The sequence below is a fragment of the Penicillium cinerascens genome (assembly GCF_028974065.1).
Source record: "Penicillium cinerascens strain IBT 15544 chromosome Unknown scaffold_4_segment0_segment0, whole genome shotgun sequence".
Classification (NCBI taxonomy): Eukaryota; Fungi; Ascomycota; class Eurotiomycetes; order Eurotiales; family Aspergillaceae; genus Penicillium; species Penicillium cinerascens.
This window is the reverse complement of record NW_026695297.1, coordinates 1188059-1211810: the sequence shown is the minus strand read 5'-3', so window position 1 is coordinate 1211810 and position 23752 is coordinate 1188059. Positions and strand designations below refer to the sequence as shown.

The window sequence follows — 23752 nt, the reverse complement described above, 5'->3', positions numbered from 1 at the left end:
TCAATATATTCGCCAGTCCACTATGCAATTTTATCATATGTACAATTCATCCTTTGCATCCTCATGGCACCTTCAACACAGTGCTGATCCAGGGCTGACAGACCCCGTAGATCTTGTTCCCTTGCCACCGATTTCAGTCTGTTGCATCATTTTAACCAACACTTTCCCCATCTGGGACCCGTTCCGTAGAGTAGGTATGACGGATCCGGCCTCATACTCCCTGTCCAAGATATAATACCGCTCCGCTTGACAGGTCTCCACCGCGTCTCGCTGAAATGCGACTTTAGCGATCACCTTGGCGGGAACATTGGCCTTGTTCATCGAGCTTCTGGATAACATGCGCAGAAAGGGCCGCAGCCCCGACCGTGTTTGGTGTGCAACTCTGACGGACAGAGGAGCCCCAGATCGCAGGTTGCTCTCGCCGGCCATACCGCCGGGGTCCAGAGTGAAGATGTCGAGGGAGATTTTACCCGTCTAAATGGCCGGTCAGGATTGTGAGCATGTAGTCGGAATCGAAATCACGATCGGGTCAGACTGACGCTGGTCAAACTCCGCCGCAGTGCATATAATGCCACGCTTGCGAGTAGTTTACTGCTTCCATACCGGACGTTCCCTTCCTTCGCGCTTATCGGTGTGCCTAGCCGCCGATCGCCTCGCCCCCGGTCGCGGTCGAAGTAGTCTAATCTCCCATAGGAAACTGCTGAGCAGCCAATGTTGATCACTTTCGCGCCTCCGCCGGGGGTTCCGTTGCCAGCGCGGAAGGCCTCGAGAAGACTGATGGTCAAGAAGAATGGGGCGACGCAGTTGGTCTGATATACTGGGTCGTATCCATCGAGTGTCAGCTCATCGACAGTATAGGATGCAATGGCAGCGGAGTGGATCAGATCGACCAACGGCGGGATCTCGTTGCTTCGCACTCGCTCCACTGTACTTTGGGCGAAGCCGGTCACTGATCTCAAGTCATTCAAGTCGAGGCTGATGACCTCGATAGATCGCGGTCCGATGAGCCGAACCTTTGCGATCAGGTTGCGAACATCTGCCCCTTTAATATCTCGCGCCGTCAAGAGTATATGGGCAAAAGGCTGGGTCTTGGCAATGGCAATGGCGATCTCTGACCCCAGTTGTCCATTACCTCCCGTGATTATAACGGTGCCGGTCAGCGATCTTCCCATGTCACTTCGTATTGAGGAATTCCGAAATAGTCGTACGGATAGTGGAGGATGAGAATTACATCCCAATTGCCCTGCAAATGGGTGGGATCAAGAAGGACAAAGGGAGGTCGGATCTAAATAAAAATTCAATGCAGATTGAAAGCTAGCGCCCATCCCCGGCAAAGACTACGTATATAGCGCATCGGGGACCTTAGATCTGAGTCCCAATCCGCCCCTCAAAAAGGAGTAGCCAATCAATTCAGTGGGCCATGAGCGGTGTCAGAGCCGGTGTGTCTCAGAGGTGAGCAGAGCCCGTGTCTCCCAGAAGAATTATTGGATCAATCAGATGCGGACACGCCTTGGCGACTTGCTGCTTTAGTGTCGAATAGCGAGGATCTTGGCGAAGCCCCAACGGGCGCCGCTGGGGCAATGAATTGGCATCTTGACTGTCCCAGCAAGGTGTGTCCTCCCAGCAATATGTGTCTATAATAAAATCTCGTCGAAAAGAAGCGATTCAAAAGATCGACAGAGGTTGGGCTCGCGATCGCACGGGAGCCGGCCGCTGTGGGACTTCTTTTCGGCCGTAGTTTATCTTTAGGCCGATCTGTTGTCCACCCCGCCCAGACGATCTAAGGTACGCATGGCGCGATATCCTGCACCAATAACCGAGATTCGTGCGGATGACAACTTCTGTCAGCGGTGTCTGAACCGGAGACCCCGCCTCCAGGCCCCTACCTTCCTTCCTACTCGAAGTCGTTCGTGTTTGCAATATGCTCATATCAGCTCTACGAGACGTAATACAATCGAGATCTACCTCTTGGCCGGTCAACAAAAGTAAACATGCCCTAGGCCATGCAGTGGAGATCCGGGATGACCACAAAAATGACCCTGCGCGGAATCGGACCGTGGCTGAAAATGTCATGTGACTTCACTCTATAGAACATTGCAGTCATTGGAAACACGAGTTCACGTCCTTTAAAAAATTTCCAATTTGACCAGCTAATGCCATTCAGTGGTCTATTTACATTGTTGCTTGGGACATAGTGTGTCATTTAGGTATCTCAATTGCGAAAACTCATAGGGTAATTGTCCGGACTCTAAAGCACACATGCAGAAACATCAACCAATATTTTGACATGCTTGTCCTTCTCGTTGATGAGCGCCCGGAATCCCCTTTCAACCACCTCATCCATACGGATCTTGCTAGTTATCATGGGCTGCGGCTTGATGTTACCTTGAAAGGATGAGATATTAGCCAAAGAAATTAGAGAGCAAGGACTCAACCTACCGGAGGCGATTGCTTCAATGACAGCGTTGAAGTCGTCATAATCGTAGATGGCGGCCCCGGTAACGTGTTTCTCACCCAAGACAATGTCGACAAATGCATTAATAGTGGGCTTCTTTTCCCAAAGTGACACGATGACCGCTGTCCCCCGCACACGGAGACCCGCCATAACGGTGTCTAGTCCAGCCTGCACCCCAGAGCATTCAAATGCAATTGAAGTACCCCGGAAATCACCAGTAATGGCTATTATCTCTGCAACGGCATCCACTTCCTTCGGGTCCAGGGTATGAGAGGCGCCGAATGTACGACCAAATTCTCGTCGCTGAGCTGAGATTTCCACAACGATGATTGTTTTAATACCTCGCGCCTTCAGCACTTGCACTATAGCGAGTCCAATAGGGCCGCCGCCGACAATGAGCACAGAATCATCGGCTTGAAGCGGACTGCGGCTGACAGCGTGCCATGCAACAGCGAGTGGCTCCACCAAGGCTACCGAATTAACGTTAGTTTGGAAGATACCCTCGAGACATTGACCTACCCCCGATATCCAGAGGAATCGACTCTGGTAGTCGGATAGCATGTTTTGAATTCACGACAACGTGATCAGACAAACCACCAGCGCTCCCTGGATCATGTCAGCATCACCGGGAATGTTAAACACACAAAAGAATTCAGATGAGCGAGAGCATACCGCTATATCCAATAAACCCCAGACTATCGCAGCAATTCGTCCTACCCATCAAACATCTCTGACATGTATCATCGCTAAGATTGGGTTTGACAGCAACCTTATCACCGATCTGGAGTCCAGTCACCCCGTCCCCAACCTCCTCGACCGTTCCACTGAACTCGTGGCCAAGAGTGGTGGGGAGTTTCTCACCGGTCAGTGGGTGTGGGTTGACGGGTACTGCATGTGGACCGGTGAGATATTCGTGAAGATCTGATGAAACTTAGAAACAGAAAGTTGAAAGGGTGTCGGGTTCCATACCACTGCCGCATATACCCACGAACGCAGGCTTGATCTTGTATCGAATAGATCTTTAGTATCTGAACTGTGTACCGGCTATATTGCCGACATGTCGAACGCACCTTCACTTGACCACTACCACAAGTGGGCTCCTCGACCTGGTCCAGGCGGATGTCTCCTCTCCCATGGAAACGAACGGCTCGCATGTTTACTCGGACGGGACCCTGCAGCTGCTGGTATTGACAAACAAGAGAGAGAAAGTGATGCAAACCCCTCGAAGAGGATATTCTTTCAAATACCGGAGGCTTACTGACTGGTTCAAGAATGTCTGCGAGTCCCAGTATCCAAATATGAAACTAGGCCGGGGAGAAACCCGCTCCCCGCACACTTGTGGGGTAAAGCGGCTATGGAAGGCGACTCCCCACATTCCAGTAGAGAGCGTCGGAATCAAAAGAACATACTGCGGAATGCGGCCGTCTACAGTTGCTAAGCCTGACACATTGGGCCGTTTTGCAATTTACCATTGGCTCGTGCATTTCTGACGTGAGAACTGCACTCGATGGGGAAAACGGCCGAGGATTAGAATAAGGCCTAGGTAACGTTCATGTACGATGCAATTGACGTGGGGTTACGAGAGAGTAATGTGACAGTCACATAATTGAATTCATTGCGAGACCAGCTCAAAAAAAAGGTAGGCTTGTTGGGCTTCAGTTGCTCTTTCGAGTAAGAAGTCCCTTCAACGCCTCCGTCTCCCCTTCCAGCTTCGAAACCCGAAGTCTCAACTCATCCCGTTCCCTCCGAATACTTTCCAGCTCGTCCTCAAGACCCTTCATCCGATCAACGCGTCTCTGACGGCATCTACGGGCCGCGAGAGTGTTCATTCTTCGTTTTTCAACGCGAGATGAATCCACACGACCTAGAACATCGTCACCCTGCGACATACCAGGACTAGATAGAGACGTTGCCACGGAATCAGGGATCTGAGACACAGGAGAGGGTTGCGAGGACCCGTCTAATGGAAATGTTAGGAATGTGGTCTTTGATCAGATACAAGGCAGAGTAGTCTCACCTTGTGAATTCATCGAGCTGGCAAAATGGGCGGAGACGGGAACAGCAAGCGGATCGTTCGATCCCGAATCTGAAAGAGAAGCAAAGGTAGATGCCATGCCGTATCCCAGGTCGTTCACGGATACATCGACACCGTCGAAGCCGGAATACGGGGTGGCGTGGTTGATAGATACGTAATTCCAGTCGGTATCGGCAAAGGACAGATCCTGATCTGCCCAAAGTTCCGACTCTTGCAAAAGATTGTCAAAGGATTGGCCGTATGCCACAGCCGAGGGGACATGATCCAACGGCGGTGCCAGGGACGAAAGAGGATATTGATGGTGGTAGAGGTGGTCGTGAGAGAGATTATGCCAGGGAGAAAACGGCCCCTCCAGCCCTTGGGCATTTGAAGGAGGGGCGGAGCTGGGCGGGCTGCCAGAAGAGGATGGTCTGCTTGACCGCCGCGGTGCTGTTGCAACTGCAGGCCGGCATGACTGGATTGTTTAAACGGGCCTGAGCGGGCCCGTGGCGCGTTAAATCTTTTTGAAACGGAAAGCTGGTGTCTCTAGAGAGACAAAAGGGAGCAGGCTCGGTCACGGAGGCCGAGGAGTGGTGTCCTGAGGAAGAAAAAGAAGTGAGAGGAGAAAGCAGGTGATATACCAGGGGGTAGGTTGGCGCCCCCTGGCTCAGGCCTCCACGGGATCCACCACGGGCGACAGATGGTTGGTGCACGGTGGCAGGACTCATCGTGACTCATTTTAGTGCGTCCCCATTGTCCTATCACATTCGTCGAAACTAGTCCTTATCCATTTATTACCTCGGTTTTCAGGCAGTCTTGAGGGGTTCGATCCTACCTTACAATCTAACTAATGCAGAGTCCAGAGATTGGCGCGGATGGGAGAAACTAAATTTAGGTGCCATTTTTAACCTTCAATTCTGCCAGAATATTCACGTGTCATTTGAATTACACGTGACTAGATCAGGTTAATTTCACCACGTGTTCACGGAACACTCTATAAAGTGCGTGCTCGGGGTAGCCCAGTGAGCTTCACTCTTATCAACAGAAGTTGAGATTGATGATTTTGGATTGACTGTATCTAAGGTCGTTATCTGGTAGACATCTACACATCAGCTACCGTTTCTCGTCAATGTTTTCCAATAGTGTTCTGTCTACTTGCGAAGGGACAAAATTCACCATACGCTAGCCATAATTGGCCTTCGCAGTTAAAATGAGCCTTTATGAATCCCAAATATATGTGTGGCGGCGGTTCGATCCGGATGATGCATAATTTATGCAGACTGCGAGTGGAGGCAAGTCTAGAGCCTCATTGGAGAAGCTGTTGAGGGATAGTAGGAAAGATCTCTTTAAAAAAGTACCTCTTCAATTGACCAGAATGTATAATCCTACCCCGAAATGGCAATGGACGGTTGCACCTTTTACCTTGATCTTCACAAGAGCCGACAAAGAATGAGGCTTTGGACAATAATAGCTACCAAAACCACTCGGCGGAAGGAAATTTGCCAAGCAAATCAAACAAAGACCCCTACATGGCTATAGTGTCCTGCAGTGCAATGCAATGTTATGTTACATTGCGGGATCACAAAGTACATAATATCAAGGGCATTGTGGGGGAAGGCGGATATGGTTTATTCCATACCAAGGAACCCATCCAATCACGGCTGCAGCAAACGGCAAGTTACTTGGACGATCCGAAGATCCGCAGGCTTGTTACACAAGGAAGCCTCTCAATATTTGGTGCAATTGAGGGACCCCGTGGCACTCAGAAGGCCCCGGACCTTGCAGAACCCATTTTCGATTAAGATATGTAAGGGATGCCGATCCTGAACATCTAGTGTACCCGCCACCCGAGCAGCCCGGGTTAGTTAATTAACCAAGTTATTGATCTGCGCGTGGCTTGTTCGCGATCTATAAAGAATCCCGACGCGCGCTCTGCGAGTAAACAGGAGGCTGCAGCTGTTCTCATCCCTCACCATGTTCATGAAGACCGCCTTCTTCTCGTTGTTGGCATTGACTGCTGCCGTTTCGGTCCCACAGACCGATTACGATGTCATCGTCGTTGGTGGAGGTCCTGCGGGTCTTAGCGCTCTCAGCGGTGTCTCCCGTGTCCGACGCACTGCTCTGTTGTTTGACAACCAGAAATATCGGAATGCTCCAACCCGGGAAATGCACGATGTGATTGGCAACGATGGTGAGTCTTGCCTTTCTTTCCAGTACATGTATTGCCAGATGGTCTAACCTCGAATAGGCACCCCGCCTGCTGTTTTCCGAGGCTTGGCTCGAGAGCAGATCTCTAAGTACGACACTGCCCACTTCAAGAACGTGACTGTTGAGTCTATCGTCCCATTAGATGGAGACTTCTCTTCCTTCGCCGTGACAGACGATACTGGCGAGAAGTACACGGCACGCAAAATCGTGCTTGGTACTGGTCTGCACGACCTGCTTCCCCCGACGCCCGGCCTGCGCGAGGCTTTCGGCAAGGGAATCTTTTGGTGCCCGTGGTGCGACGGATATGGTGCGTATACAATCAAAATAAACATCCCACACAAACAGACGGTTCTAATCTTCTCCAGAGCACCGTGACCAGCCTTTTGGAATTGTCGCTACTCTTGATAATGTGCTCGGTGCGGTCTTGGAAATCCACACCTTGAACAGTGATATAATTGCTTTCACCAACGGCACCCGTAATCCCGAGTACGAGGCTAAAGCCACAGCCAAATCCCAAGACTGGGAAAAGCAGCTCAAGGCCTGGAACGTCACCATTGACAACCGCATGATCTCCTCTTTCCAGCGTATCCAGGATGGTGCCAAGCACCGCGACGACAAGGAAGACAAACAGTACGACAAGTTCCTCATTCACTTCACTGAAGGAAAACCCGTCGAGCGCAATGCTTTCCTCGTTGACTACCTCACCAATCAGACCTCGACCCTCCCGTATCAGATGGGTCTCGAGATGGTGGACGGTAAGATTAAGGTCGCCAGTTCCATGCGGACTAACGAGACTGGTGTCTTCGGTATTGGTGACGCTAACAGCGATGGTGCCACCAATGTCCCTCACGCCATGTTTAGCGGCAAGCGTGCCGCTGTTTACATTCACGGTTAGTGTCAGCGCGCCTGCGAGATGTGGCACAGTTACTGACAGAATTTGATCACAGTTGAAATGTCGCGTGAGGAGTCCAAGTCTAAAATCTCCAAGCGTGAGGGCGAGATTTCTCGCCGCGAACTTGAGGAGGAGGCCAACAACGCCATCGGTGACAACCTCGACCGCGAATGGGAGCGCGCTCAGATCCAAGGATCCTTCCAAGGTTAATCGAGGCTTAGGCGTCATGATATTATCAAATCTCAGGTTATACGCAATCAATGTCAAGTTGGACTGTCTTAATGTCTTCAGATGTGGAATGAAAAATAATCACAGATACAACGGGAGTGCGTAAAGTTCACGGGCCGATCTTCCCGGCCCGACCCATTTGGCCCCACTATATATTATACAACAAGAATGGATGTAGGTCCGTATGTGACAGATGATGCTATACGCCTAGGAGGCGACGTTCTTTATTATAGTAGCTGCGCCTTTGTTTTTCTGCCCGGCTCAGGGTCCTTCAAACGAACAGGGCGATAGGACGAGCCACCAGTCGAAGGGTGCCTCACATTCCAACTCTGCTGGGCCGCAATAGGACAAAAACAAAGTCAAAAAAGATTAGCGTATCGTGCAGTGATTATCATTTGATTCATTCCCCCGCTCATGATCCGTCGATATTTATGCTGCTGATTGAGTAATTCCGCACTGCCCACTTATTACCTATAACGAACTATTCCAAGACCCGGGGCAGTATTCATGTAGACTATTATCATTGGTGAATAGTGCTGTGGCGAATAGCGTTCAATGGACTTAAAATGACTTTACTGTTCAGGTGTCTTACTACCTTGCACATTTTGGGGTTTAAGCGGGCTAGGGGCCGCCTGAATAGCTCCACTAGAATAATGCTTCTGAATGAGGAGCCAGCCATTATGCTTCACTGGTGATGGCTGCATCCATTGCCTGGCAATGTTCCAAGTCTCTTAGGAACTGGTCCTCCGTAAGGTATCCGCGAAGCGTCATATGGTCAGGAATGCCATAAGCCCTGTCATGACCCACAACTACCTGCCAAAGCTACGCTCTTCCCTCCTGGTGATGCAGTAAATACCATTCAGTCTTTCCAGTTGTCACTGAGGTTGTCGCCCCGAGGAGCAGTGCACTAGGACCGGGCTCCGGTCCCCGCTTCCCGTATAGAATACTAGGCCCGCTTGTAATGACTTTTTATCTAGATATTTAATAAAGCAGGACTGAGGTAAACTCAGTAAGCTTACTCACATGTGCAGAGTCTCATCCCATAGCACTCGAGTGCTATGTTTTCCAATAAATCGAGGCACGTGACTTGGAATGACCAGTTCGCACGGCTCTTTTGCTTTTGCAATTAATGATTGAAGGTATGGGAAATGTTCTAGTTACCTATGAAGAGGTCATATGGTCCTCTAATTGGTGTACGTACCTAGTTCACCTAGTATAAACTCTCGGGATGGATTCCAGATTCACCATTGTTGAGTAGCCAAGCAAATATACATTGCCGACAACCAATCAGAAAAAAGCCACCGGCAATATACCAGCAAGAAGGCTTGTGCTGTAAAGGATATCTATTTAGGATTAGCATAAACATAGGCATTATTTAATAGTACAAATACATATCTATTTAACTCCTCAGGTGCCATCAGTCCAAATCCTAGGATTCCTAAAGTTTTAGACAACGCTCAGCTGAGTCATCAAAATGCGCCGACCGCCGAAAAAAGCAGCTTAGCTTGCGGAATTCAGTCGAGGACGCGAATCTAAATTGGCCAATTGCTCCAGCAGATCCCATAGCCTTGGGATCTCCATGAAGTTGACACCCTTCCGCTGTGTGGCCCTATTGCGGGCCCGAAGCGTAACCCCGCGGGTCCATTCGATGACACAGATCCGTGCCCCTCCTCGAATTTCTTTTCTTCCATCACCTCCACGCGCATTCACCATGGCGACCGCAGCAACCCCCGAGTCTTCGCTCCTTTCCCTCCTTTACCGCTCCTACCCGGCCGCCATTTCCCCCGATGCCACCGAGCTCGATTATATCCATGCCTCGCCCAAGATCTTCCCTAAGGTGATCTTTGGCGAGACCGAGACTGCCGACGTCAAGCAGTGGCTGCACACCGTCTCGGGCCTCTCAACTGCCCTCTCCAAGGATGACAAGCCCGTTGTTGAGAGCATTCTAGTTCAGCTGAACACCCACCTCTCTACGCGCACCACTCTGCTCGGTGCGAAGCCCTCGGTCGCCGACATTGCCGTGTACGCTCTGGTCGCTCCCCTTGTCGAAAAGTGGTCGCCTGAGGAGCGCACCGGTGAGAAGGGATACCACCACATTGTGCGCCACGTCGACTTTGTTCAGAATTCGCGCGTCTTTTCTTTGCAGATCCCCGACGAGGAGAAGGTGAACATTGACGTGAACGACGTCAAGTTCGTGCCCAAGCCCGTCGACCCCAAGGAGGAGAAGGAGCGCAAGAAGCGCGAGAAGGCTGCTCAGAACCCCGAGGCCGCTTCCGCCGCCGCCGAGAAGCCTCTCGTTGTTGGCCAGGGCAAGCCCCAGGAGAACGCCGAGGGTGCTGACGCCGCCGCCGGTGCTCTCAAGACCCAGAAGAAGGAAAAGAAGGAAAAGAAGCCCAAGGCACCCAAGCCCGCGCCTGCTCCCGCCGCCCCTCTCTCCCCCTCCCTCATTGACCTTCGCGTTGGCCACATCCTGCGCGCCATCAACCACCCCAATGCCGACTCCCTCTACGTCTCCACCATCGACTGTGGTGATGCCCCGGGTAGCGACAACACCTCTCTGGATGAGGAAACTGGCAAGACCGTCCGCACCGTATGCTCCGGTCTGAACGGCCTGGTGCCTCTGGCCGAGATGCAGGGCCGCAAGATCGTGGCAGTCTGCAACCTGAAGCCCGTGACCATGCGCGGCATCAAGTCCGCCGCCATGGTTCTGGCCGCATCCCCCAAGAACGACGACTCGCACGCCGGCCCCGTCGAGCTTGTCAACCCTCCCGCTGACGCCCCTGCCGGCGAGCGTATTACCTTCCAGGGCTGGTCCGAGGGCGAGCCGGAGAAGCAGCTCAACCCCAAGAAGAAGGTCTGGGAGACTTTCCAGCCTGGATTCACCACTACCCAGGACCTTGAGGTCGCCTTTGACAGCAGCGCTGTCCCTGTTGCGAAGGAGCAGGAGGGCAAGCCCGCCATTGGCAAGCTGGTTACTGCCTCTGGAGTCGTGTGTACTGTCAAGTCCCTGAAGGACGCCACCGTGCGGTAAATGGATATCATTTGCTGGAGGACGATTACACCTTAAACCCATAAAGAGCATATTCACGAAAAGACAATGTCAAAAACCTTTACAATACTTTTAGTGTTCATGTGTGAAACGAGCAATGAAGTCTTTCGAATAATTTGTACATTCTGGTATGAGATAGGTGCAGTTGGTAAGAACCTCTCCTAGAAAAGGCCCTAGCCCTAGGTTCTATGAAATCGTCTACCGCATCTGGCAAACTAGATATCTTTGTACATCCTCGATTTTGACTTGCCACAACCCCACCTCACTTCGGAGAAGCAAATGCAAGAGAAGGACCCCGCTGATCAAAGACCACAAACAAAGCCTTCAAAAACACATCACCGAAGACCATCATACTCGAACCCGAGCTCGACTGAAGACCACCATAGCACACTAAGACGAGATTAGCATAGACTCCAAATTGAGATCAAAAGAAAACTCACCCGTCCCGCCAGTCGTCGTATTCGTCCCAACCTCCGCAAACTTAATCATCGAACCCGGGATAGTCGCCTGATACTTATCACCCAGCGCAACAGTCAAGCTAGGCAAATCTGCACTGCAAGGATAGATATAGCCGCCAGAACTGGGAGAATACCGAGCATTTTCGACTTGGCCGTAGTACGCGTTCAGTATCTGATCGCTGACAAGCATCAACGAAGTACCAGTATCAGCAATAGCCGTCGGCGTATCGGCAACACTCTGCAAAGGCCCGCTACCCACAGCGAACAACTTCGTATCGAATTGCCAGTATCCGTTGGACGGGTCGACACTGACGTTCACCAGTGTACCGGTATACTTGCTCTGATCGATGGCTCCGAACTCATACTCGCCGATGCCACCGCTGCGCAGCAGGGAAGTGAAGACCGGCTCTTCGAGGTCGGGAGCGATATTGTCGAAGAAAGTCTTCTGGGGACCGGGCTGGAAGGTATTCATGGATGAGAAAGCGAGGCCTACCAGGCCATTGGAGTTTGTATCTGAGACGAATGCCTGGGATACGGCTGAGGGGAGACCGATGAATTGGTCTGTTATTGTTGCGCCGCCGATGGAGACGGTGTCTGTGCAGACTGTGCCTTTGACCCAGGAACTGTCGCCGTATGAGATTTCAAAGTTGCTGTTTTCGACTGCTTTGTAGGTGCTGGATTTGTCCGGGTGGTAGACCGTGTGGCCTTGGATATAGGACGGGTCCATGTTTGAGTTCAAAACCCACCTGCATGAACATGTTAGTTGGAAATTGGTCTTGTGGGATTTGTGGGGATTACGATATTGGAGTGGACTTACATGTCCGCTGAGCCGGTATCAAAGTCCATTGGGACGTTCTGGCCGCCAATGGTGACGGTCGAAATAAATTCTACGTTGTTCTGTACCGATTTCGCGGCGACTTCTCCCGTCTGATCGTCGTCCGAATCCTTGGTCGTTAGTACAGCGCTCTTGGCGACTTCGTAGGGCTCGAAGTCGCTCAGATCAACACCGGTGAAGCTGGTGGGGGCGATGCCGAACTTGCGATGCGCCTTGCTCAGAGCGCTGGGCCCATGGGCGACATAGTCGCTGCGCCTGACGCGCTCGACCCGGAAAGACCTGCTTTTCCGTTGCGGCCGAAGGGCAGTTGGTGCAGCCAGAGAGTCATAGCTCAAGGGAAGCAAAAGTATAAGAGAAAGTAACAGACGCATGTGGTCTTGTGTGGAACTCCACTGCAGTGATATGGCACAGCCAGAAAATGAGAAAGAGAGAACGGTTAAGAAGAGAAGTAAACAAGCTCCAGAGCTGTCAAAGAACAGAAAAACTTCACAATGGTCTGTTTCGCAAAATGAATGACAATAGAAGGAATGTCGACGTGAAAGGACTGTCAGGCACAGACTCGAGCTGCGAGGCACTAGAAGACTGCAAGAAGGAGAGAAGCGGGCAGCTCAGCACTCAGCGCTCAAGAAGAATAAAATGAGAGGATGAAAGAGAACAGCTCCAGCTGCAAGGAGAAAGAAAACAAAACGCCAACTCCGGGGATCCAAATTCTATAAAAGCGCGCAAAGAGCAAGTGAACCGCGAGATACACGCCACCACGCCTCAGAAGGAGTCTAAGTGAGGTGGACTACGTAGCGGACTACGTAGCTGTTTCTGATCATCCGCCGTTTCTACAGGTCCACCTATCACGGCGCCTGCGACAGCGACAAGCCCGTGGTCATTACCCGGCATTTAACTTGGCCGGCTGAACGGCTCCAAATGGAGCCGTCATATTAGTAAGGGGACATGGCTCCGAATGAGATTGAGAACTCCCGGTGGCACCCATTATTCTGATACCGCGACGTGTTTGGTGTTGGTGGAGCGGCTCCTGGGCGCGTGGGTTTGACAGGTGGGACCATTCAGAATGCGGATGCCTTGGTACTTTGTCGATCCTGAAACACTGGTTGGCGCGCATAGGGCCGGGATATAGAACCCCTTGAAACGGTGCAATGGCTGAAAGCGATGAATGAGTTCAGGAGATGCCTCACTAGGGGGCTCCGGCTGCCTGGGTTTAATTTCCGTCGGTGTTAGGCTGATCATTTGTTGATAGGAACCGGCCCGACCTTTAGTCCCAGCGATTGTATCGACATCTCTTAGTGAATTAATGTAATAGATTAAATTTACAGTCGTTTATCCATCGGTAAACATAGATGAAGTTTTAAATCTCATCCCTCTCGGGGTAGAAGTATCTATAGATGTCGCTTGCCGATTCCGGCCTTGAGTCAACAAGCCACCTGGGAGCATCTATGAATCGCTCAATGAAAATAGAATCCATTGAGCGACTACGTCTTTATACTCAGGTACTGGAATGGCATTTATCAGCATGAATCAGTTCAAAGGACTCTGTTTTTGAGGGGGCATCCAAGTCCCAAACGTTCCCCCCTTCTCAGAACACCCAGGCCAGACACCTAACTACTCCGTGGCATCAGTGAGTGGCAATTTATTGATTACCGATGAGGCGCTGCGGCGGCTCTTCCCCTCTGAGATACTTTTACATTCCTGTATCTTATTCAGAATGAATTAATTGTCCGCGAGCACTCGGAGTACGGCTCTTGGGGCGGGAGATACGAAAGTGAACCGTCTTCGACCTTGAATTAAAGACCATTTATCGCCGGGTTCTGTTACAGATGACACTCGACCCAGAGGTCAACATCATATAAGAGCTGACATGATATACAAGAAGAAATATTGAATTGAATAGATGAATGGAACTGTTATTCATGAGCAGATGCAATCCTCGTAAACTATGTCGTATAATCCATGGTATCAAAGTAGATTCTATGTCCAAACGCCGGGAGGTGGAACCTTCCATCCAAACCGCATGCAACACGCTATAAAATGAAGGCAGAAGGCCCGAGTCAAATTCAACCGACCAAATCTTCGGGGAGAACATCGTCAGGGTTTTCCCCAACGGCTTCGCCGACTGCACGGACCACACGCTTGATAGCGATGGACGCAGGGCTGTCCGGGAAGTTATCCACGAAGCTCTCGCCATAGTCACACGCCATACCGACGCGAGGGTCCAAAGGAACGGCACCCAGGAAGGGAATGCCCATCTTCTTGGCCAGACGGCGTCCACCGCCTGTAGTCTTGCGGAAGATCTGAGATTCATGCGTGCAGTTCGGGCAGACGAATCCAGACATGTTCTCAACCAGACCCAGAACCTTGATGCCAGCCTTGCGACAGAAATCAATCTCCTTGCGCACGTCCAGCAACGACACCTCCTGCGGGGTGGTAACAACCACAGCACCATCAACACCCGACTCCTTGAGAAGAGAGTTGACAGAGAGATGCTCGTCGGAGGTACCAGGCGGCGTATCGACAATGAGATAATCCAGCTGGCCCCAGTCCACATCCTTCAGGAACTGCTTGATCAGCCCATTCTTCTTAGGCCCGCGCCAGATGACCGCGTCGTCGCGGTTCGGAAGCATGAACTGCACGCTCATCGCGCCCAGATTATCCGTTACCCAGACGGGACTCCATCCCGCGTTGCTCACGTGGATCGTCTCCGCCTCCACGCCCATCATCTTGGGTATCGAGGGTCCGCAGATATCTGTGTCCATGACGCCGACGGTGGACTCGGGGTTCGTGGCGAAGGCGTGTGCGAGGAGACTGGTGAAAGTTGATTTGCCCACGCCTCCTTTGCCGGAGAGGACTAGAATCTTGTGCCGGATTTGCGAGAGGCGCTCGGTGATGATGGGGATGTCGGGGTCGGGGCCTTTGGGCGCGGTGGCGCAGATTTGTTGGTTGGGGCAGCCGGCGCAGGCATCACCCTGACCTGCTGTCTCGGACTCGGGACCAGGGCAGTGTTCTGGGGTGTACGTTAGAATATACACAAGATCAGTTTCCACATGGGACGTACCTGGCTCCGGAGCCACAAGGTTCGGCGCCCTCTTGGTGGACGCGGTGAGGGTTGGCTCGTTCGGCTCCTCCACGTAGGGTGCCATGGCGAGTTTCTTTCTTCTCTCAGGGGCAGGAATAGCAAGAAACAACAAAGTATTGAGGTAGAGAGAAATCCATGGCCGGTGGCGGAGAGCGATGCTTGATAATCGTGCTGACTAACAAACCCGTGGCGATTGGCGGGGGTCGCCCTGCGGTCTCGGAGAGCGAGCGGCCATTTGGCTGCTTGGTTCGAAACAGAACATATTGAAAGTAAACGGGTTATTTTTTTTGGGGAGGGACAGGTTCGAGGTTAGATATGGCCAATTGGCATTATCACGGGTACAGTTATTGATGAAATGAAGCTTGGGGGAGAGACAGACTACCCATCAGCAGCCCACCCACTTTGTAGTTTGTGCAATTGGGCCTCATGGAACTCTTTGTAAACAAACTCGCTGCTACGACCGAATAGGATAGATTCTGCAGTGCCGATTCCTTGCTTTCGGCCAACCTGAGAGGATCTTAAAAATGCGCTAACCGGCATCCCGGTTTAGTTGTGGGGGTTTATGCAACTACCGTATCACCCTGTCAAGCACCAGGTACGACGCCATCGTAGTACTGTCAGAACCTAGCCGTCCGAATATCTCGATTCGGAGCATCCGCAGATGGTCAGTGCATCAGTGCAGCATATGTAGTATGGAGACAAGCCGATGAGCAGGGGAGACGAGAAGCGGGGTTGTTGGAGATGCAGACCCAGTGTGATATCACTGGCTCTTGATCGGACTGGAGGGCAGTGCAGACGCCTTTGTGTTAGGAGTATCCATTATCAATCTCTGCGCACTGACTTCAACTTGGCTGCCCTGGATCTGTTGTTGAGATGATGTCAACCCCCCCCCCCCCCCTCCACTATGCATGCACGCCCTCATTCGCGGAACGGGTCTCGCAACGCGCTCGTTTTCGTGACCACGGCCAATTCGCACATCGACGTGGGATGTTTAGCGTGGCCTGTACCTGTCCAGTGGAGGTGATGCTGCACGAATGGTTGCTCTTACACCCGCACTTGCCGCTGCGCGCATCGCCGGGGCCCCTTTGGGAGCCGTCGACATGTTACCCAACAGATGCCGCACGAGGGCAATTGGCAATGATAGCTGCGATGCTTGTAAATGAGGTGGTCTCGACACTCCATGGAAGTGAAGAGGAAACTCTAGACCGTTTAGCGTCCTGGGACGATCCCGTTTCTTTCCCCTTCTGCTCCATTCGGGGCCCGCAGCCACCAAGTCTCTCCTATGGGGATGGCGGACACTCAGGGTTCCACCCACTCAACGCCAATTCTGCCCATAAATAAAACCCTCTTCCTTTCAACCATTTACTCGGATGTTCCAAAGAGTCCTAAACCCTGAGATATTGCCCAGGGTAGGTATAGTACGAGTAGTTCCGTGGTTGATGCAAACAGCGCAATCGCGACCCGCTGTCACATGTTACACCATCGTCACTGATCGCAGCCCCAACAGTTTCCTTCCTCAACAACATCATGGACACGGGCCGTTCAACAGGGGCCCAGCAGCCCGATGGGCTGCGTGAAAGAAATGTGGCTCGCCCTGATTCAACTGGGGGTCGTGATGCTCTGACTGCTACCGGGGAGATCGAGATCAAGGATGGGGCTGGCAAGGACCAGAAGACCTTTGGGCGGACGCCCGATGGAAAAGGTACGTCCATCTTCAATTCGCCGTTCTGGGCTCTATCCACGATGGTATGCGCGGTTTATTCGCGATATACCATCATGACATGTCTTCCCCAGACCCTTGTGGATCTTCCCTCCGCTAACCGGGTCTGTCCCGATCGACAGTGTTCACGGTGCCCCAAACCCATGATATGGTCTCCCAGCTTCTGTCGCCATCCGAACCTAAGAACATGTCCGATGCGGTTGTGCTAGTGCTGCTGGCACTCCATATTTCGCTCCTTTGGATTCTTCCGGCGGGCGCCAAGGTGCCGGTCTTCGCGATCGTCTACCTGTTCTGGCGCGCGGCGTACAATGGCGGAATTGGATGGCTGCTTCACAACCAGTCGCATCACAAGACAATGATTCGATGGGCGGAGAAGACGAAGATCTTTGTCAACCCGGCCACGGGCGACAACCCGCACCCTACTCTGTACAATTGGATCAAGCGGGAGTTGGAAACCAAGATCCCGCAAGATTACAAGTTCGACAATGCACCCATTGAATACAACACATGGCTTGTCTTTAGACGTCTCGTGGACGTGATTCTGATGTGTGACTTTACCTCCTACTGTCTGTTCGCGATAGCGTGTGGTCACCGTCCCGTGGATGAGAGTATGATCATGACCGTCCTCAGGTGGACTGCGGGCATCGTGCTTGTGCTGTTCAACCTCTGGGTCAAACTAGACGCACACCGAGTAGTCAAGGACTATGCCTGGTACTGGGGTGACTTCTTCTATCTCATTGACCAGGAATTGACCTTCGATGGTGTCTTTGAGATGGCGCCACACCCCATGTATTCGGTCGGCTACGCAGGCTACTACGGCATCTCCCTCATGGCAGCCAGCTATAAAGTACTGCTCATCTCGATCATTGCCCATGCAGCACAATTCATCTTCCTGATACTCGTCGAGAATCCCCACATCGACAAGACCTACAATCCGCCACCACCCCGAAAGCGCTCCGTCTGTGTGGATTCGACCGCGAGCCTGCCTATCGACTCAGACACCCCATTTGCGCCCAGCCCGTCTGACGACCTGCCTCCCAATGCGTCATCATCGTATTCGGCCAAGCCCCCGCCGTCGGTTCACAACCTCATCGGACTGAACAATCTGGATTTGTATAGAATTACGGATTCCTCCATCATACTTATCCTATTGCTAGTATTTGCCGTCGCTGCCTTGACCCCGTCCACCCCGCGGTATCAGTTCCTGTTTATGATCAATGCCGTGGTCTGGCGCGCGTGGTTCACTGTAGGCATCGGGTATCTTCTCAACAACCAGTCCAACAACAAGGCCTGGACCAGACACTTCCTCAAATTCGGTGAAACGCCGCAGGAGGCATGGAACCAGTGGAAGGGCACCTACCACCAGAGTATGATTATGTGCTACGCCAGTTTCATTGCCGCGGCATGGAAGATGTACACTTTCCCGGCCGACTGGGGCTACGGCTTGGTCCTGTTCCGTCACGTTCTGGGTGTAGGCCTCATCAGTCTGCAACTGTGGACATCGGCCAGCATCTATGATTCCCTCGGCGAGTTTGGCTGGTTCTACGGAGATTTCTTCTTCGACGAGTCTCCCAAGCTCACCTACGATGGCATCTACCGCTTCCTTAACAACCCCGAGCGTGTCTTGGGCCTCGCAGGTGTCTGGGGTGCAGTGCTCATCACCAGCAGCGGTGCAATCACCTTCCTGGCTCTGCTGAGCCACATCCTGAGCCTGGCTTTCATCCAATTCGTGGAACGCCCTCACATGCAGAAGCTGTACGGCCGCAGCATCCGCCAGGATGGAGGTGTTGTCAAGAATCTGAAGAAGTCTCTGCCTTCCCCTCTGAAGCAGCTGCACGGCAGCGTTGACAAGATGTTCGACGACTCCTTTGAGTTTATCGAGGAGATTCTCGACAGCGCTCGCCCTAAGCTCGCTGCCGGCGTCAACACCTTCGTCAAAGATACCACCGCCCTCTTCCAGAAGTATCCTGCTCGTGTTACCATCTCCCGTATCGATGCCGACCTGGCTGGACTCGACCTAGGCGACTACTCCCTGTCTGTTGAGGGCACAGATGCCAAATCATTTGACGAAAGCGCGCAGGCCACGGGTCGCGAAGGTGCCAATGCCCAAGCTCCTCTAGACCGCCGCGGCGACCTCAAGAACCTGACGTTCGAATACGGCGCTCCGATCAAGGTCAAGTGGACTGCCCCGATCAACCACAGCAAGAAAGACTGGATTGGTCTCTACCGGGTCACGGACAGCACTTCGCGGGAAGTCTCTCGCGTCTCGTCGCAAGGCCGTTGGGTCGCGACTAACGAGGGCTTCTACGACAACCTGACCTGCGAGAAGGGCATCGTCACATCCGACGTTGTCATTCGCTCCGAGGACAAGCGCGAGCTTGCATCCGGCGAGATCGTCTTCACCGGTGATAAACTCTTCTGGACACAGGGTGTCTTCGAGTTCCGCTACCATCACAACGGCATGCACAATGTCATGGCTATTTCCCGACCGTTCGAGATCCGCATCCGACGCTTCGACGAGGATGGTGCCGCCGTCGACTGTGATAGCATCTCGCAGACCGCTGTCGAGAAGGCCCTATTACCTGTTGTTCGCAACTGTTTCGATCAAGACCCCGAAATTGCCCCTGAAACCGTTGAAGAGCAGTTCGGCAGTCTCGTTGAGCGGGAAGGAAAGTTCGCCAAACGTGTTGTCTTTGCTGTTCATCAAATGTAAGTGTCTTTTCACCCTCCTTGTCTGATTCCCACTAACCCCTGCACAGGTTCGGAGTCGAGTTGGCACCTGAGGTCGTCAAGGCTGATGGTAACGTCCTCAACCTTGCTTGGAGGATATGCAACGCCAAGAAAGTGCTGGTACGTACCCTCCATCGTCTCGACTCACGACCTCGATCTAACTTTTATCTCCAGGCCCCGTATAGCATGTCTCGATCGAATGGCACCACAACGCCAGTCGAGGGCAAGGAGTAAGCCCAGCGGCTCCTGTGGGATGTCCTGATGTCGCGTTTTTAGTGTTTGTTGATGCTTCGAAAACAACACTGACGGGACATTTTTGCTCGATTACGGGCAGCAAAAATAAAAGGAGACATGGCTTTGTTTTGTGGAGGTTGAAAGTGATGATTCCCCTGGACGTTTAGAATTGGGTTGAGAGGTGTGGACGCCCGTTGCCTTTTTACGTCTTGCCTGCTGAGGACCCTGGAGGTTGCTTGGGACCCCGGGGGACCGGCAATGGACTTTGTGCTTGGTGACCATGTTTTTGGTACCTTCGATTTACTATACTCGTACATAGCTTCATGTATTGTTTTTAGATACGTTATACAGTGGACATGATAGTTTCAAGATATATTCGATCCATTCAAGCTATAGCTAAGTGTCTAAAATGTACGATCACCAAACCTAAACTTCAAAAAACAGTCAGCTTAATCCTCAAGAAGACTGAAGACATGACAAGCATGTATAATAAATTGTAATCAGTTGAGCCGATTTAACTCATCCCATCCTCTGCCAACCTCCCGAACCGAACTATCGTCCAAGACGGACAGCCAGCCAGCCCGAGAAAAACTGACACAAGTCGAGCGCAGTACCGAACCAGAATCAGACAGTCCCTGAGGGAGCAGACGCCGATTGAGCCCACATTCCAGGTCTCCACAACCTTCCTCCCAGTCACGTCCGAAGACAGACTGGTCCAGTATAGGGAGTTGGAAGTGTGGATCAACGCCTGTGCTCGAGGAACCGCTGAGGTGCGGGTGCAACCCGAGAGGCGGTTCTCTAAGGAGTTCGTTGAATGGATTGACTGGTTGTCATCATACAAGGGGGTGTTGGATTTAGGTGATAGAATCACTTCGTACCTTTTGCCTGGTCGAAGATATGTAGGTGGAGATATTACTGGAGATCTGTGAATACTTTGTATTGTCAGCGACGATGTCATGAATCGAAACAGAGAGACAATGGTATGGTTGGGACATGATCAGGAGTTTTTGGTAAGGTATTTTGTTATCTTCAAAGTTTTTGCAGAAGCAGAACTGAAAATTGTTTCTCATCATAGAAGTCATGGTAAAGAAAAGGAAAAAGAAAAAAAAAGTCCGCAGCTTACCTTAGTATCTGAGCGCCGACAAGCTCAGGAAGCCAAGTCAGTGAGAAGCATTAGGTCCTGTCTGAGATCATGGTCAGCCCCAATGTCATGGGTATCGAGAGTGACAATGAAACAAAAGTATTGTGTCCATCAGATGGTAGTGCATGTTGTTCTTGGCTCATGAGTTGATCGCCGAACAGAGATTTTTGGATCGGTTTCCTCATATGGACAGGGAGGGTGCAATTATGTTGTGAAGGCAGAGATACTCACAGTATGGTTAGTGGAAGATAAAAAGATGTCAATCTTGACGTTGCATCACCTTGGGAAAGCTTCTTCAGCATTAAGAAGAGCTGCCAGCCCAAGGTGTAAACAACACAGGGGAGTGGGAGAAAGAGAAAACAGGCGAGCGAAGAATTCGAGGAAAAGGTAGCGGGTGGGGCCTTGTGCAAACGTTGCAAACGCAAGCACAATTTCCGCTTCGGCGCGCATCATCTCCGACGTCGTTCTTGCTTCTTGCTTCAAACACCACCATGATGGCTGATCGGAGACGAGTTAATGGGCCGCCCGGCGGCACGAGACCTGCAGTATTTGCTTCGCTATCTGGATCTGGCACCGGTGCCGCAGAGCGCGCGCAGCGCCAGCGACAACCTTCCGAGCTCAGGAAAATCTGTATGGACTCCGAACATCCATGATATTGACGGCATAACTAACGCACAATGCTTCAGTTCTCAAGACGGGTCTCATTCCAACTGCTTCGGGCTCGTCATACCTTGAATTTGAACCTTCCGCCTCCCTTGCGGCCGCCCGCGCCAACCCTAAATCTCTGATTCCACCCTCATCAGCTCTCAAGCTCGCCTGCACAGTTCACGGTCCCAAACCGCTGCCCCGGTCTGCTGCATTCTCCCCGAATCTGGTCTTGACGACCCACGTCAAGTATGCGCCGTTCGCGGCGCGCAAGCGCAGAGGACATATCCGAGACTCTACCGAGCGGGATCTCGGTGTCCATCTGGAGACTGCCCTGCGTGGGGCTATCATTGCCGAGCGCTGGCCGAAGAGTGGCCTAGACATCACCATTACTATCCTTGAAGCCGAAGACGACCGTTGGTGGGGCGATGCCCCCGACTCCCACGATGCCTCGTGGGGTATGATGAATGTTCTTGCGGGTTGTATCACCGCTGCGTCGGCTGCCATTGCCGATGCCCATATTGATTGCCTGGACCTTGTGGCAGGTGGTGTTGCCGCATTAGTCTCCGACGACGAGAAACAGTCTTCGGTAGCTCCTAAGTTGATGTTGGACACTGATCCGGCAGAGCACCGATCCATCGTGTCTGCGTGTGTTGTCGCATACATGCCTGGGCGGGACGAAATCACCGAGCTGTGGCTTAAAGGTGATAGTTCGAAGGCAGCACTTGAGGGCGGAGACAAGAGATCGGGCCATGAGGCGTTAGTAGACGGCGCCGTGGATGCTGCCAGGGGAGCACACACCGTGTTGGCAGAAGCTGTACGGGAGTCTCTGCTCAAGACAGTCGGGCAGGTTTGAAGTGAACAGAACTACCTACGCACTTAATGAAAGACACGAAATTCAAAAATATTCCTCGCCCTTTCCCCCGCACTTCGCGCATTTCCTTGGTTCTCTTCACGTAGCTTCGCGGGCTCACTTCCCAACTTCGCGTTCGCACACATCTCACTATCACTACCATTTTTCAACTTTTATCTTTCCAACTCGTCCGTACATCCTTATCGTCCCTCTTGTACACTGCCACTGCTTACTCACACACTTTAAGAACTCTACAATCACGATGGCTCCCAAGAAGCCCACCAAGGCCAAGCCGGCCAAGATCCCGGTCATCAAGACTCCTTCCAAGCTTGGTCGCCCCAAGGGCTCTCCTAACAAGAGCTCTCCCTCCAAGGCCTCTTCCGACAAGCCTGCTGCCACCATTGCCATGCAAAACCACCTTCTCTTCCTGTGGTCTTGCTTCCAGACAACCGGGGCCGCTGTAAGTAAACCATTCCATCCTATGCCATTCCTCCTAGGCTGGCACTCGTCATTCTCCATGGCCCCTAATTATATACATAACATGACAGATTGACTATGCCGTCGTCTGCGATGAGTATGGCATCAAGAACAATGCCGCTCGCATGCGTTTCATCCGCCTGAAGGCTCTCATTGAGAAGCTCCAGGCCGAGGGCAACGACAAGGCCCCGGAAGACGACAAGAAGTTCGAGGCCGATGCCGAGCAACTTCAGGATGAGCTGATCGAGTCCATTGAAAAGGACGATGAGGAGGAGGACTATTAGATGATTTACATTTTCTTGCACATTCTTGACAGGGACGAGATCGGGCGTGGAAATTGTACCTTAGGGTTTCTTTTTATTCGGGGACGCACTATGAGATTCTAGGGTGAGCTAGCAATCTATTATTTTGCGAAGACCTTTGTTTCATTTCGGTTCCCTCCTTGCCATAAACCATGATCAAGCCTATAGACTTTGGCAAAGTGAGTTCAATCACCACGGGTAGGACGTTAACTTGGATACCACATAATACATGTTCTAACCCGCGGGATCTCATGCGAAACTCCATGTTCAAGGTGAGTCGAAAAGTCAACAGATTGATGAACTTTGTACAACTTTTCACACTTCGGCAAAAAACGTGTCGTCGTATATTTCGTCGCACTTTTACACGAATCTCTCGTACTGTGTATTCCTCTATGCCTTTGCCCTGTTCGAATGGCGTATCACCTTGTG

The 23752-nt window shown here is 51.9% G+C and overlaps 10 protein-coding genes across 10 annotated transcripts; 5 read left to right on the top strand and 5 right to left on the bottom strand.

Annotated features, from left to right (window-relative positions):
* Positions 1–72: 72 nt before the first annotated feature.
* On the bottom strand, positions 73–1172 carry N7498_008427 (glycosyltransferase family protein; the record flags this gene model as incomplete). The annotated part of the gene is made up of 2 exons (XM_058455489.1): positions 73–474; positions 540–1172. 2 exons carry the CDS (start codon positions 1170–1172, stop codon positions 73–75), a joined length of 1035 nt encoding a protein of 344 aa, XP_058305477.1.
* Positions 1173–2248: 1076 nt separating this feature from the next.
* N7498_008426 (2,3-butanediol dehydrogenase) lies at positions 2249–3609 on the bottom strand (the record flags this gene model as incomplete). Its single annotated transcript, XM_058455488.1, has 6 exons — positions 2249–2385; positions 2440–2925; positions 2975–3061; positions 3128–3376; positions 3425–3458; positions 3526–3609. The coding sequence occupies 6 exons, from the start codon at positions 3607–3609 to the stop codon at positions 2249–2251; spliced, it is 1077 nt and encodes a 358-aa protein (XP_058305476.1).
* Positions 3610–4110: 501 nt separating this feature from the next.
* On the bottom strand, positions 4111–5197 carry N7498_008425 (bZIP transcription factor JlbA/IDI-4; the record flags this gene model as incomplete). The annotated part of the gene is made up of 3 exons (XM_058455487.1): positions 4111–4415; positions 4473–4944; positions 5111–5197. The coding sequence occupies 3 exons, from the start codon at positions 5195–5197 to the stop codon at positions 4111–4113; spliced, it is 864 nt and encodes a 287-aa protein (XP_058305475.1).
* Positions 5198–6443: 1246 nt separating this feature from the next.
* Positions 6444–7779, top strand: N7498_008424 (NAD(P)/FAD-dependent oxidoreductase; the record flags this gene model as incomplete). The annotated part of the gene is made up of 4 exons (XM_058455486.1): positions 6444–6660; positions 6718–6984; positions 7043–7567; positions 7625–7779. 4 exons carry the CDS (start codon positions 6444–6446, stop codon positions 7777–7779), a joined length of 1164 nt encoding a protein of 387 aa, XP_058305474.1.
* A 1729-nt stretch (positions 7780–9508) lies between these two features.
* N7498_008423 (putative cofactor for methionyl- and glutamyl-tRNA synthetases) lies at positions 9509–10828 on the top strand (the record flags this gene model as incomplete). Its single annotated transcript, XM_058455485.1, has 1 exon — positions 9509–10828. The coding sequence occupies one exon, from the start codon at positions 9509–9511 to the stop codon at positions 10826–10828; it is 1320 nt and encodes a 439-aa protein (XP_058305473.1).
* Positions 10829–11108: 280 nt separating this feature from the next.
* N7498_008422 (pepsin-like aspartic protease) lies at positions 11109–12510 on the bottom strand (the record flags this gene model as incomplete). The annotated part of the gene is made up of 3 exons (XM_058455484.1): positions 11109–11236; positions 11287–12050; positions 12122–12510. The coding sequence occupies 3 exons, from the start codon at positions 12508–12510 to the stop codon at positions 11109–11111; spliced, it is 1281 nt and encodes a 426-aa protein (XP_058305472.1).
* A 1692-nt stretch (positions 12511–14202) lies between these two features.
* Positions 14203–15285, bottom strand: nbp35 (Fe-S cluster-binding ATPase; the record flags this gene model as incomplete). The annotated part of the gene is made up of 2 exons (XM_058455483.1): positions 14203–15149; positions 15201–15285. The coding sequence occupies 2 exons, from the start codon at positions 15283–15285 to the stop codon at positions 14203–14205; spliced, it is 1032 nt and encodes a 343-aa protein (XP_058305471.1).
* Positions 15286–16573: 1288 nt separating this feature from the next.
* On the top strand, positions 16574–19938 carry N7498_008420 (phosphatidylethanolamine N-methyltransferase). The gene is made up of 4 exons (XM_058455482.1): positions 16574–16923; positions 17064–19650; positions 19701–19791; positions 19846–19938. Exons 1-4 carry the CDS (start codon positions 16749–16751, stop codon positions 19903–19905), a joined length of 2913 nt encoding a protein of 970 aa, XP_058305470.1. The 5' UTR covers positions 16574–16748; the 3' UTR covers positions 19906–19938.
* A 1599-nt stretch (positions 19939–21537) lies between these two features.
* N7498_008419 (3' exoribonuclease family protein) lies at positions 21538–22547 on the top strand (the record flags this gene model as incomplete). The annotated part of the gene is made up of 2 exons (XM_058455481.1): positions 21538–21676; positions 21733–22547. The coding sequence occupies 2 exons, from the start codon at positions 21538–21540 to the stop codon at positions 22545–22547; spliced, it is 954 nt and encodes a 317-aa protein (XP_058305469.1).
* Positions 22548–22806: 259 nt separating this feature from the next.
* N7498_008418 (uncharacterized protein) lies at positions 22807–23305 on the top strand (the record flags this gene model as incomplete). Its single annotated transcript, XM_058455480.1, has 2 exons — positions 22807–23004; positions 23093–23305. The coding sequence occupies 2 exons, from the start codon at positions 22807–22809 to the stop codon at positions 23303–23305; spliced, it is 411 nt and encodes a 136-aa protein (XP_058305468.1).
* Positions 23306–23752: the final 447 nt, after the last annotated feature.

Coding starts and splice junctions, on each gene's coding strand:
- N7498_008420 (XM_058455482.1), top strand. CDS start 16,749: ATGGACACGGGCCGTTCAACAGGGGCCCAGCAGCCCGATGGGCTGCGT. Junction 16,924..17,063: donor GCGGACGCCCGATGGAAAAG/GTACGTCCATCT, acceptor CCCGATCGACAG/TGTTCACGGTGCCCCAAACC. Junction 19,792..19,845: donor GCAACGCCAAGAAAGTGCTG/GTACGTACCCTC, acceptor TTTTATCTCCAG/GCCCCGTATAGCATGTCTCG.